Source organism: Sciurus carolinensis, chromosome 14 (genome assembly GCF_902686445.1).
Source record: "Sciurus carolinensis chromosome 14, mSciCar1.2, whole genome shotgun sequence".
Lineage (NCBI taxonomy): Eukaryota > Metazoa > Chordata > Mammalia > Rodentia > Sciuridae > Sciurus > Sciurus carolinensis.
This window is the reverse complement of record NC_062226.1, coordinates 33,511,260-33,524,920: the sequence shown is the minus strand read 5'-3', so window position 1 is coordinate 33,524,920 and position 13,661 is coordinate 33,511,260. Positions and strand designations below refer to the sequence as shown.

The following is a 13,661-nucleotide window of genomic DNA, read 5'->3' as shown; positions in this document are numbered from 1 at the left end:
AGGGCTATGGCCCAGGAGGGGGCAGATCCTTGGGGGTCACTAGGACCAGAGTCAATAAGCGCTGGGTGGTCATTCTCTGTCACATTTGCTAACCTGGGAAAACATTCCCCTTGGATTGCTAAATTCAGCCACTTTTATAGTGAGAACATGTATTTGTTTACACATGTTTATTTGTACACCTTGAAAAACTAATGAAGTATGCCTAGATACTGACAGCGACCTTTCAGTGGGTAGGTCTGTGACTTGGATGTGGTTTATCTCCCAAAGCGTCATGGGTTAGAAGACCATGTGGCAATGTTGGGAGGTGGTGTGGAAGCTTTATGGGGCGGGGCCCAGTGGGAAGTAATTAGGTCATTCCAGGCACTGCCTGCTGATGTAGCTCTCATAGGATCCTGGTTATATCTTCAAGGAGGGTTGACTTGCCATGTGACCTCTCCCTCTAGCACTCCCACCATTGTATGCCATCCACAATGAGTCTTCACCAGATTCAAGCCCATGCTGGCACTGTGGCCTTGAACCTGCAGAACTATGAATTAAATAAACCTTCTTTTAAAATAAAGTACCCAGCCTTAGGTATTTTGCTATAGCAATAGAAAACAGACTAATACATTAGGTTATGACTGATTTTTAATTTGCCTTTTTACTCCTTTGTGTTTTCCAAGTTTTCTGCCCTGGGTATATATCAATATTACAGTTAGGAAATAATAATATTTTTAAATAAAAAAGCAAAAAATAACAAGAGAATTTGACATTTTTTTGTATAAGAAAGTAACCATAATCTTATGCTTTTTCTTTTGAATTACTGCAGTAGCCTGCTGGCTGGTTTCCCAGCCTCTGATCTGCTTGTCCCAGTCTGCACCCAAGACTGCTACCATCTCACTCCTGTATTTAAAACTTCTCTGGCTCCCTACTGCTGCCAGGCAAAGTCCCAATTTGGAGGCATGAGGAGCCCTCGCCATCTTTGTTTCCTCCCAACCCATTCTCCTGTGCATGGAGCTCTGGAGCCCCAACAGACTCTTCAGTCTCCTGAACACGGAAGGTTCTACACACCTTTCCCACGCCACTGATTTGTTCATGTAGTTCTGGCACTCCCAAGGCTGGCAGATGGGCCCTGGGGGAGAACTTGCAGTCAGAATGTTCCAGAATAGCCCCGGAAAACCCATACGCTACAAAATGCACTGCCTGCCAGCCAAGAGGCCCAACCAAAATAAGGCAGAAACGTGCTATAGGAGCAGGTGTGGAAGGGCATGCCAGGTGCTGAGATCTGGGAGCCAGGAAAGTAATGGAAATTAAATGCAGAATCCTATGGCAGAAGCTCCCAAGGACTGTGAGCAGGTACCTCGGGAGAGGGATTGGTTGGCTTACACACCCACCTCCCTACTTCTGGGCTGGGTACTGGCCCCAGACCCTTGGCCTCATCTTCACGGGTGCAAGCATAAACCTGGGTTCCTGCATACACCCACCATCTCTTGACTACAAAGTCACATAACCATCCCTCTATAAAACAGAAGGCACCATGCAGGCTGACTAGTTGTAATGCCAGCACATAGTGGGTACTCACAAAATGGTTGAAGATGGTGGGACAACGACATTTTCCTAAACCAAAGGTTCTGATGAAGAGCTGCTTCACAGGGCTGAAGTCATGTCTGCAGAAGGTGTTGGAAGGCTCCCTAGGAGGGCGATGGGGTCACTGTGCGTGGCCATTTCCCCCAGTGTCCTAAAGAAGGCACGCTCCCTCTCTCACCCCTGTGTTCTAGGATCCATGCCGCCTGGGCCAAGGAATAGTCACCTCTCAAGCTGCCACTGAGCAGAGACCAGGCAGCCCCTTTCTGAAGAGGGTTGATGTGTGTGTGTGTGCACGTGTGGACACGCGTGTGTGCACATGTGGGCGTGCGTGTGTGCATGGACACTCCATTCTGAGGACCTGGGAGGAGGTTAGGGATGACCATCCGTGAGGCCGGGTGGAGGGAGAGGAGCACCGTGTGCCACCCCTCCATGGGCAGGAGCCCGCGGCACACGGAGGCGTCCAGCTGGGAAGGCCTGAGGGGCCAATTCTTGACCTCAGTGGGGAGCCTCGCCCTTGGTTACTGCTCTAGATCAGGGTTTCCAGGAAAAGCCTGTTGCCAGCCCCAGTCCTCCACCCACAAATGAAGAGGCCAAGAGGCCCTCCTTCACCCCGTGGTCCCAGACCCCAGTTGCTCCTGTGCCCTTGGGGGCCTTTCACCTTATCTGGACATCACACATGTGATCCCTAGGGGGCCTTTCACCTTATCTGGACATCACACATGTGATCCCTAACTTTATTTTCCTTTAACCTGTCTCACTTTTCAACGGGGGCTCTACTCAAAGCAATAATATCCATGAGGTACGGTAAATGAGCTGGTATCAAATTAACTTTTTTTTAATATATCAAACATAAATATAGCACTATTAAAAAAAAACATGTCACATATTCACCTCACATTCTGGTAAATAATGGACCTACTTCCCCAAACAGGCCAAAGAGGCTCCCACCCAGAGGTGCCTTGGTGTGGGTGGGACAGATCTGGAGCTGCTCCTGCTGGCCGACACAGGCTGGCCCCCCAGCGCTGGGGGGCGGAGGGGGGTGCAGAGGAGAGACTGCATGCCTAGGCTGTAGCCAAGTCACCTAAAGCATCAGCAAGTTCTTCAGGTAGAATTTGGGGCTCATAACTAGACTCTAATCCGTCCTGAGTCCCCTCCTGACTCCTAATGATAGATCTGAGGATGCACTGGCAGCCCAGCTGAGCCTGCCGCAGGGGGAAACCCATCAGAGGTGGACCCCCTCTCTTAGCCTGCTTGGCCCTTTGTCAGATAAAGTGGGCTTAGGGCACAGCAGTGGCGCCTTCAGGTCACCCCTTCCTCCAGGACAGTGGATCTCAAACCCCAGCTTCATTCAGCTCAAACTGCTGGGCCCACTCGAGGGTCTGACTGGTGCAGAGCGGTGATGACACGGCCGATCCCGCTGGTCCAGGGACCACGCTTTGAGAACACTGCTCGAGAGGACGGGGCTGTACGATCCTAAAGATAAAGGATGCTGAATCCTTGACCACTCAGGAGGAACCCCCAGGAAAAAGCTCTCAGACACACACTCCATGTGTTTGTTCACAACGCCTCACACCGACATCACCAGAAGCAGCCACAAGGCAAGTCCCTGGTCACTGCTGGTTCCAGCGGCAGGCCCGAAACTTTTCACTGAGACCTCTAGGAGAATCTCCACGGGCAAACACTGTCGCAGCCGAAAAAGACGTCAAGTTAAGGAATGACAGCGTGCCCTAGGCTGAGTGCCGGGGGAGCGCGACTTGCTGGCTTCACGGCTCCTCCCTTCTCTGTAGCCGGGGTGACTCGGGCAGCAGGCAGTCAGGATGGAGAGCGACAGGTGCAAGCACGGATGACAGGGCTGGGGTTTTTCTGCATCTCCCACCCTCATCTCACCATCCCAGGCAGGTACGGGCAGACTCAGGGCATTGAGAGGAAGTAACTGCACTTGACCCTAAGAATCTGACCCAATGGACAGAGAAATCCATTGCTGAAATTCTTATTGAAGGCACACGGGCCATCATCCCTGAGATCAGCATTGGTCACGGAGGAGAGATGAAGGAGCAGGGGGTGTCTTAGGCTTCATGGTGCCGAGAGCCCATATCCTGAAGCCCCAGGGGAAGTGGGCGGCCGCGGCAGCATGCCTGATCCCACTGGGGAGGATGCTCCTGCTGAGAGAGGTGTCAACGTGGAGGTGTGGCTGGACCAAAGTGTGAGGAAGAAATGACCAGAGGTGAACAGAGAAGGAGCCTTTGCAGAGTGGCTGGGGCCAGGTGGCAGGAAGGGTCTTCTTAAGTCACACTAAGCGGCTGGTTCCTGCTCAGAGTGGCAGGAAAGAGCTGTGGATTCTAACAAGGATGCCCTCCCTCCCCGGCTTCAAAACATCACGGGGTCTCCCTGCCCCCCACTGCAGGGCTATCTCTCCCAGGCTCCTCCTCCAAAAGAGCAAGCAGAAACTTCGGAAGAGCTCAGAGACCCCAATGGTGAGGCAGATGGCAACTTGGCAGGTGGGGGAGGTTCCCAGGGGCCAGTGGGGCCCTGGAGAGCCTGAAAGGGCAGGTGCTTTGAAGAGGAAGCTCTGCAGATGGCGATCTTTTGGTGTTAGGCAGATCAAGGGTCTCAGTGGGTCCTGCCATTCCAAGGAGGACCCTGTAAGGAAAGGTCAGTACCAGCAGCCTCAAGACCCCTGAAGATCAGCCAGCAGGTAGGGAGTCTTGGAGTCTGTTTGGAGGGATGAGAGGTCTGGGGATGGTGCCGGTGCCAGGCACAGAAACCCTGCCACACAGGGGGTTCCTGAGTGGGGCCAGCCACTGGCTAAGGAACTAGATTCTAGATGACAATAAAAATATCAGCTGCCCCTTGCATGGTGCTTTAGATGATCCAGGCTCTTTTCTTAGTGCTTTATGTGATCTAACACATTGAATCCTCACGAGACTAAGAGGTAGGTACTATGACTATTCCCACACGCCAAGAAATAAGGTGGAAAATGAGTATACAAAAAAACATTCCACATCCTATGTTATCAGGGAAAGAAACTTAAAACAACAGAGGGACCACTGCACACCTATTCAAATGGCCAAATCCAGAATACAGACATCACCAGATGCTGGCAGGGAGGTGGAGCAACCGGAACTCTCATTCATTGCTGGTGGGAGTGCAAAATGGTACAGCCACTTTGGAAGACAGGCTGGCAGTTTCTCACCAAACTTAGCATACTCTTAGTATTTGATTCAGACATGAATCTCCTTGGTATTTACACAAAGGAGTTGAAAACAGTCTCGACAAAAACCTGCATATGGAGGCTTATGTAGCTTTATTCATAATGGTTAAAACTTGGAAGCAACTGAGATGTCCTTTGATCAGTAGCTGGATAAGTGAATATCCAGACAATGAAATATTATTCTGCACTAAAAAAGAAGTGAGTGGCAAGCCAAGAAAAGACATGGAGGAGTTCAATGCATGCTAAGTAAGTAAAAGAGGTCAACCTGAAAAGGCTGCATTCTGTATGATCCAACTCTAAGACACGGAAAAGGGAAAGATGTGGAGAATAGTGAAATGACAGGATTTTTAGGGCAATAAAAACACTGTAAGATACTGTAATTACATGTCAGCACACACTGCCCAAACTCATAGAATGTACAATACTAACAATGAGCCCCAAAGTGATCTGTGGACATTGGTCGTTATGACGCACCCAGGTGGGTTCACCAGCAGGAACCAACGCCCCACTGTGGGAGGGAGGTGGATAATGGCCGAGGCCTTGACCATGTGGGGCAGAGGACATGTAGAGGAGTCTCTACCTTCCTCTCTGAAAACCTGACACTGCTCTGAAAAGAAAAATAAAGTCTTTAGAAAAGAAACAAAACAAAACCTAGGCACAGAGAGGCCACATCATTCCCATGACCATGTCCCTGGAGACGGCAGGATCAGGGTGAATGGCCCACCTCCCTAACCCCTCATTCTAGAATCAAAAATCCCTTGCATTAGTGGTCAATTGGCCCAACTCCCTCATCTTACAGGAGGGAAGACTGAGGCTCAGAGAGAGCAAGTGGTTTGCCTAAAGTCCTTTTGCAGGTGAGTCCTGTCACAGGATTGAGAACCAAGAGAATTACTTGGTGAGGATGGGTTAGTAGTCATAGGCCTGGAGTGTGGGGAGAGGCCCAATCCCCTCTTGCCCTCTGCTGGTCCTCTTAGGTCGCCATCTCCACCCCAGCCCTGCTCCCACCTGGGCCTGCAGTTCCCCTGTGGACACTGACTTGGGCCTCTCATTTCCTGTGTCCTAGTCCCAGGGACCTGCACCTCCACTCCACTTTAGCTGCTGGCTCACCACCAGGGCCTGGCCCCTGAGTCCTACATGTCATTAGTCCCCACCTTCCTCTTCTGGCTCTGACGTCCCATCCCCCAGTCTTGCTCCGACACCCGCGGTCATCACAAATCCTTCCAGAGCTCCACTTCCTCCAGGGCTGCAGGCTACCTGACTGCTCGTCCCTCCTCACCCCCGACCGCATGGACCATCCTCTCGGCAGTACCCTTAGCTCGTCATAAGTACCTCCATCTTTGTCTTCCACTGGCGGAGCCCTAGCACTGGAACAAGAACTCTCTCTGCCTCCTCCATCCTGCTCCATGATCTGCTGAGGGCCATCAGGCCACCGAGGAGACTGGGCTGCTCTAAACTCAAGGTCCTACACAAGACGGGGTCATTTCCCACCCCGAACTCCTGACTGAGCCAACTGCACAGGGCATTAATTCTCAACGCTGGCTGCATGTTGAAATGGCCCCAGGGCTTGAGTGTGTTGGGAGGTGGCCTGGGCATTAGGAATATTAAAGCTTCCTAAAAGAAGGTCTTACTCAAACAGGGAAGTGTTACTCAGCAGTAGAGAGAAACACACTATCAATACATGCCACAATATGGATGAACCCCCAAAGCACTGTGCTAAGAGAAGGAAGCAAAGACACATGCTATATAATCTCATTTACATGAAATTTCTAGAGAAGGCAAAGCTATGAAAGCAGGCTAGGGGGTGGAACTGACTACAAATGAGCACAAGGGAGCTTTTGGAGTGCCGGGCGTGTTCTAGAACTGGATTGTGGTGATAATTGCACAACCATGTAAGTGTATTTAAAATAATTGAACAGTACACGAAGAATGTACAAACTATATGTTACGTAAATTGTGTCTCAAAAGTTGTTGAAAGTGAGAAAAACAAAAAGAAAAAAATCCAAATAAGGGAATTTAAAATTTATCTTGGGTTTTAAAATAAGAAAACAGAATCAAAATTTCATCGGTGAGTCCACTGAGCAACCAGAGTTGAGAACTTGACAGGAAGTGGAACCCCTACTAACCCCAGAGCCACCTCCATTCAGCTCTGGTCCTCCAAAGCAAAGTGTCTAGGTCTGATACACCCAAGTGTCAGCAAGGTGAAGTGAATTGCCTGAAGTCACACAGCATCCCTTGGCAAAATGGAGCCCAGAGATCAGTTCATCTGATTCAAGTGCAGAGCAGCCTCTGGACCATCATGCATTAGCCTTGAATTTCAGGGGTTGGGGGCAGCTGGTTGGGGGCAGCTCAGACTTCTGCAGTTCCAATGCCATAGATCTATGGGATTAAGGATCCCCTCTCCACTGCCTCACACCTCCAGCTTCAGGATTGCTTTCACTTGACATTCCCTCCAGTGCACCCATTGGAACAAAAGTGTTTGACACTGTTGATGGACCAGTTTCATGAATCCAGTTTCCTTTGCACTCATGAAAAGCTGTTAGCCCCTGGTGAGTTTCCAGAGGCTATACTTCAGTAATGCAGCCCAGACATGGGGAGAGGGATGCCAAAGCCCTTGGGCACAGAGAGGAGTCAGCGGGGCTGAGGGATTTAAAGCAAGGGGGGGCCCTTGCCAGGACTACCACCAAGCAACGTCCTGTCCTAGGAAAAGAGACTTCCCATGGAGACACTGTGAAACCCCTCAGAGAGGCCTACACGGTTGTATGGGATGGAGACATGGTACCTACCTGTCAAGACCAGATCCCAGGGAGGACAGTGTAGTAGAGAACATCCTGACCTACATTCTGGAGTGCCAGGCATCCAGTCTGGCTGGCCTCTTTGCCAGCATGTACCTTGGGGTGAAAAGTCACCCACCCTGTGAAGCCTTAGTTTCCTCATCTGCAAAATGGGAACTACCACAGCTTCCTACAGGACAGTTAGCTGTCAGAGCATCTGAGACTCTATGAAGCACTCAATCAACATGAAGGCTGATCATTTTTCCTCTGCAGACCAAGCTGGTGGGAATTTCAAAGCTCTGAGGCTACATAGAGGTAGCTCCCATGTGATTCCCAGAAGTTATCAGTGAACACAAAGAGTGATGGAAAGTCTTCAGCAGGATTCTGGAGCCTGAATTCAGCCCTGACCTTCTGTGAACCATCTTTCATGACTTCAGAGGTGCTTTGAAACCCTGAACTTTGTCCCTTCCTCTCTCATGGCCTCGGTTTCCCTTCTACACAATGAGGAGATTGGGGGAGGTATCTCTAAGGAATCTTTGAACTCTAACAGCCAAAGATGCCTTTAGAAAGAAGCAAGTACCCCTAAGTCCTGCCAGGGTCCGGTGTTAATGGGGCCAGGGGAACAACTGGTTCCCCCCACCCCCCACAATCAGCCTGTTTCACTCTCATTTTGGAACATTTGTTGGGCTCTACAGAGGGCAGTCTGCCAGCAAAAGCCTCTTTAGTGTTTGGCAATGAGTTGTTCCCACTGGAGGTCAAGTTCCTTTTGGGCCCCCTTCTAGGGGATGAGAGGCAGAGAGGTAGAAGACGTGCCTGGGAAAACCTGCCTTGCTTGGATCACCAAGGACAGCTGGAGCCAAACACTTCTGCTTTCCACGCCCCTCCCCAAACATCCTTTTTTGTGCATGAACTTTATAAAGTTCTTTCAAATTCATTACAGATTGGATTTTGGCAAAAACCCTGTAGAGAGGCATGCAGGGGGTTACTAGCCCTCTTTGACTTGCAGGGGAGGAAACTGTAGCTCAAAGAAGGGGGTTTCTCCCAGGTCTCCCGGGTACGACGCCAAATGGCCTCTCCTCTGCACGGAGATGGGGCAAGAGACTCTGAAAGGGAAGTGCTCGGCTGGACTCCCAGCCCTTCTCTGAACCACCTTGGCAGTCCCCTCACCTGGCACTTCCCAGTTTCTAGGCTGGCAGGGGGGGTGTGGCCTCCCCCACTCTCCCTTTGAGGTTTGCCTGACACCTGAATCATGCAGGGAGATTCCCTACACAGCCAAGTTTGTTTCCCCTGGGCTGCCATGCAAGCACGCCTGGGATGTCTCGGATTGGGGGAGGCTCCAAGTACCAAGAGCCTATGTGGGAAGAGAAAGGAGGAGCTATAAAGCAAATGGGAGGGGTGGGAGAAGAACCAGAGACCACTATGCACTTGCACAAAGGGGGTAACTTTTTAGATATTTGCTATGATCCATGGTGAGTAAAGATGTGTGGGAATGGGAATTTTCAAGAGCCACTGGCAGCACTAAAAACTGGAACAGATCTGTTGGATATCAGTCCCTCTCGAAATTTTAAATGGCCCGTAATTTCACTTCTAGAAATCTATTGCCAAGATGCACACACCTATGACTGAAGGTATTGACTATGTCACCAAAAGACTGCAAATATCCCTGGGGTTGGGTTCAATAACTTACTATACATCCATTGACTGAACACCATGCGCCATTAAATCATGAGATCAATCTGATCTCTAAGATCTGTTGCAAAGCAAATGAAAAGACAAAATGTATATGGCATGAAGTCATTTAGGTTTAAACAAATACACTAGAAAAATTCTGGGCAGATTAGCCCTAAACTGAAAATGAGGGATCTGGGAGAGAGGGTGGAACAGGGCAATTGGGAGAAAACACTGCTACCATACATATTTTTACACTTTTTATGAAACAAAACAAAGCACCATGTATTTATGCATGTTTGTAAACCATTATTAAATACAAAAAAACCACAAAGCCCAACCAAGATGACCCAGGAGTCTTGCTTCTGAGCCAATTCCTCCCTCCAACTCTCCTCGCAGGAGCAAACCCATTGGTGGCACATAGGCTTTCAGATGGTCACTCTGTCATCAGTAACCAGGATGAACGAGCCCAGGGGTCTTGCAGGAGTAAGAGCCATCCAGGCTGCAGGCGCCCACGGGCCCCCGCACACATTCTCAGCTACCTGCTCTGTTTTGACGGAGGTCAAGCAGCCTCCATGGCGCCGGCGAAATCCAGCGCCGCAGCCCGGGTGAGCCTGCCGGGGTCGGGGCGCAGCCTACCTCGGAGAACCTCTGCACGTCCTGCGTGAGCGTGCCCACGCGCTTCCAGTGGTAGTGCTTCAGCAGCTTCAGGATGGCGGGGTTCACCGCGTTGTCTGACGGCACCGTCCGGAAGAAGTTAGGGTATTTTTTCTTATCAGCTAGAACAGGTGTGGTCGCGGCAAAGGAAAGCTGAAAAAAACCACAAAAGAGACGCTGCTTTTACTAGGAGCTCAGCATCCTTCCTAACGGCGTAGATGAGGCCTGTAACCCTGTCTTGGGACAGAAAGGCATGGTGCAGGATGTTTTTTAAGGCTTTGGATTGTTAAGAGTAATACATCAACATGGAAGAGACGGTTAGAAAGTGCAAAAATAGGAGAAAGAAAGAAAAAAATTAACCAGTGATCTACCAAAGAACCACCATTAATGTGGGGTCTGTTGCCTTCCCAACTTTATGCACAGTGATTGGACTTTTTCCCAGTTTGAGATCATTCTATAGACAAAAACTGTTTTTCCCCTAGCTAACATTGTTCTATAAACACTTAACCATCCTATTAAAAACTCCCTGTAAACATTTTAGTAGCTGTACAGTATTCCAGCATATGAACATATCACAATTTACTGAGTCATCTCTAATTTGGAGGTGTTGTTTGTAATTTGTCCTATTATTCTACAGGCATCTTTGTACATAGTATCTTCCTCTGTATTTCAGGATTATTCTGCAGGACAGAGTCTGTGATGTAAAATTTCCCAGATAAAGAGAGGAAGTAAAGCCAGGCACGGTGGCTTACACCTGTAATCCCAGCTGCTCGGGAGGCTGAGGCAGAAGGATGGAGAGTTCAAAGCCAGCCTTAGCAACTTAGTGAGGCCCTAAGCAACTCAGCTAGACCCTGTCTGAAAATAAAATATAAAAAAGGGATGGGGATGTGGCACAGTGGTTAAGTACTCCTGGGTTCAATCCCTGGTAGAAAGAAAAGAAAAGAGAAAGAAAGGAGATAGGAAATGAACCTTTAGACTGTACTTATTTCCCCAAAGAATTTTATCGATTTGCATATCTGCTAGTCGGGTATAATTAGAGGGCCAATTTTACCATATTCTTGTCAACAGGGAATAGAACATTTTTCTATCTAATTTTATAATGAATTATCACTTTAAAAACCTGAATCACCGTGTTCACGGTTGATTGTGATGTTTTGCCTTTTTCCACCTGGTGGTTAATGAGGAGGGTGTCCTATTTGACGAACTTCTTTTTCATGTCCTTTATTTTTTGAGGGTCTTGTAATGTTTTTCCAATTGAATTTAATGACTTTTTATATGTACAGGATTCAGGTCAGGCTTTAGAGCTGCAGCAAAGACCTCTGTTTGCCTTTGTGTGTTGGGTGTGGGTATTTTAATTTAGGCTCAGTAGTCAAATCTGTCCATCTTTCCCTTTATTATTTCTTCTTTAAGTGCCAGTAAGTTGTTAAGTTCGGATTTTAATGATCTGTCCAGCTTAAATGTCACCACTCCCCTGACACTTCCTCTGATCTCTGCTCTCCTTTTCCTGGGCCTCTTCCACAGAAGGTGGTTATCAGTCTTTTTGATCTCTGCAGGGTGATGGTGGGAGATGGCTTCTGTAGTTCTAATTTGCATTTATCTCATTGTGAATGAGGCTGAGTCTCTTGTCTTGTGTTTAAAAGCAATTTTTAGTTCCTTTCTGGAAACTGTTCTCATCCTTGGTCCATTTTCCAATTTGACTCTTAAGTCTTCCTTATCCGTTGGTAGAAAAGTGATCTTTAAATTAAAGAAATTAGCCCTCTGTGGTATAAGTTGCTCATTATTTTGGTTCAGTTTGCATTTTCCTTTTGATGTTGCTTATAGTGTCATTTTTCATACAAAGGTGTTTTTTGTTTGTTTGTTTTTTGGGATTTTTTTTTTTTTTGGTACCAAGGATTGAACCCAGGGGTGCTTAACATCCCCAGCCCTATTTTGTATTTTATTTAGAGACAGGGTCTTGCTAAGTTGCTGAGGCTGGTTTTGAAATCACAATCCTCCTGCCTCAGCCTCCTGAGCTGCTGTGCACCACCGTGCCCGACTAAAAGTGGTTTTTTGTTGTTTTTCTTTTAGTGGATGAATTTATCATTTTTTCCTCTTATGTCTTTGGTTTTGTGTCATATTTAGAAAGGCCTTTCCTACTCTGAGATTGCGAAAGAACTGCTCAAGGTTTCTTCTAATCTGTTCTTTCTCCCTGCCTCCCTCTCTCTTCCTTCCCTTCTCTCCTTTCTTTGGCTTTGTTAAATCTTGGATCCAGAGAGGTCATGGCTATAGCAAGCTCAGTCTTCACCGTCACCAGCTTCCTCCTGCACCCTTGCTGTCTCAGCAGCAGCTCTGGATTCAATATATCCCAGAGTCGAGTGTCAGGTCCAGGGAAACAGCATCCCGTGCCCTTCTATCCCAGATGCACGTCCTTCACTGCTGCTTCTCCCGCCTGAGAAGCACCTTCTCCCTGGACTCCAGGAGGGCAAGCTGTAGAGATCTGTCCTTTTCCCTGCTCTGGATCAGAGTGCAGATGGTCACTCCCTTGGATCCCTGGATGTCCTGCGTCCACCCTACAGATCTGATCCGTTGCAGCTTACCATGCAATACCCATCAGCCATGACCTGAAGCTAGGGAGTACCTAAAGAAATCAATTTCTAAGACCCCACAGAGACAGGACACCTCACAACTGGTAAGAGTCAAGGACAGAATGACTGTTGAAAAGATTCTGGGTAGAATAAGGACCAATGGGAAGAACCTACAGTGAGTGACCATCCAGCTGGATGCATGGAGGAGCCCCCACATGCAGAGTTATCTAGCAATGGAAAGTCTGCCATTAGGAGTAGTGACATCCCTCTGCCTGGAGGTGTGTACATGGAGGCCAGGTCACAACCTAGTGAGAACAGAAGGGCTCCATAGTGTCTTTGGACTCTCCAAAAACTGTAGGAAATAGTTTGCGTGAGTGCATACATGCATACAAATATACACATTTTTTCTGAAAAAAAATTTCATGGTTTTAACAGATTCACAAAGGGGATCCTACAATTCTAATAAGGTCCACACACCTGCCTCCAGGTGAGATTTAGGTCCTGTAGAGATTGCCAGAAAGAGCACTCTGTACAGTCCCCTCCAACCTAGTGTCCACGATTCTTTACTCGAGATTAAAACCACCCTGCAAGCTTCCTCTGCTCACAAGTGTAAGCAGGGAGCTATCTGAAAAAAATATGGGAACAACTCTTTTCAGGACCTGGGACATTATGCATACCATCGCATCTCCAAAAATGCTTATCTAATACAATTTGGAAAATATTGGTTTTCTGATGTGATTTCTGAATCACACTCTGGTTGATACTTTACTGTTATTGTCCCATTAGTTCCAGGTCCACAATTAATTGTTGCTTGAACAACCTCATATGTTTGCCCTGTAGGTAATTACGGTGGTTACTGTTCAGTGAATAAATGGCCCATTGTGTTTACCATCGGCTTGGAGTACAATATATGCCCCAGGTCTAAATCATGTTGGGTGCAAAATATTAACTGGTGCCGACATTTTCTGCACCATTTGAGATAATGCACACTTTGATTGGATTGCTGCGCGACTCGGTTTCTCTGGCTTTAGCTTCCTGAAACTTTCTTCCATGGGCAGACTCAGGTGCCTTGTAGTCCTGCTGAGCTTCAGAACTGGGGGCAATCTAAGAAATCACCTGGTTTTGAGGTTCTCTCTCCTGGCTGCACATTGGAATCACTTGGGGAGATTTTTAAAAATCTGATAACTCGATCCCACTCCAAATCAACCAAGTCAGATTTCTGGA

The 13,661-nt window shown here is 48.1% G+C and overlaps 1 protein-coding gene across 1 annotated transcript in view; it reads right to left on the bottom strand.

Annotated features, from left to right (window-relative positions):
* Gabbr2 (gamma-aminobutyric acid type B receptor subunit 2) overlaps positions 1-13,661 on the bottom strand; it is a 345,550-nt gene that overhangs the window by 186,049 nt on the left and 145,840 nt on the right. Inside the window, exon 3 of the mRNA XM_047525637.1 lies at positions 9,856-10,026. Coding sequence (XP_047381593.1) covers positions 9,856-10,026 — 171 coding nt within the window. The remainder of the gene's footprint in view (positions 1-9,855; positions 10,027-13,661) is intronic.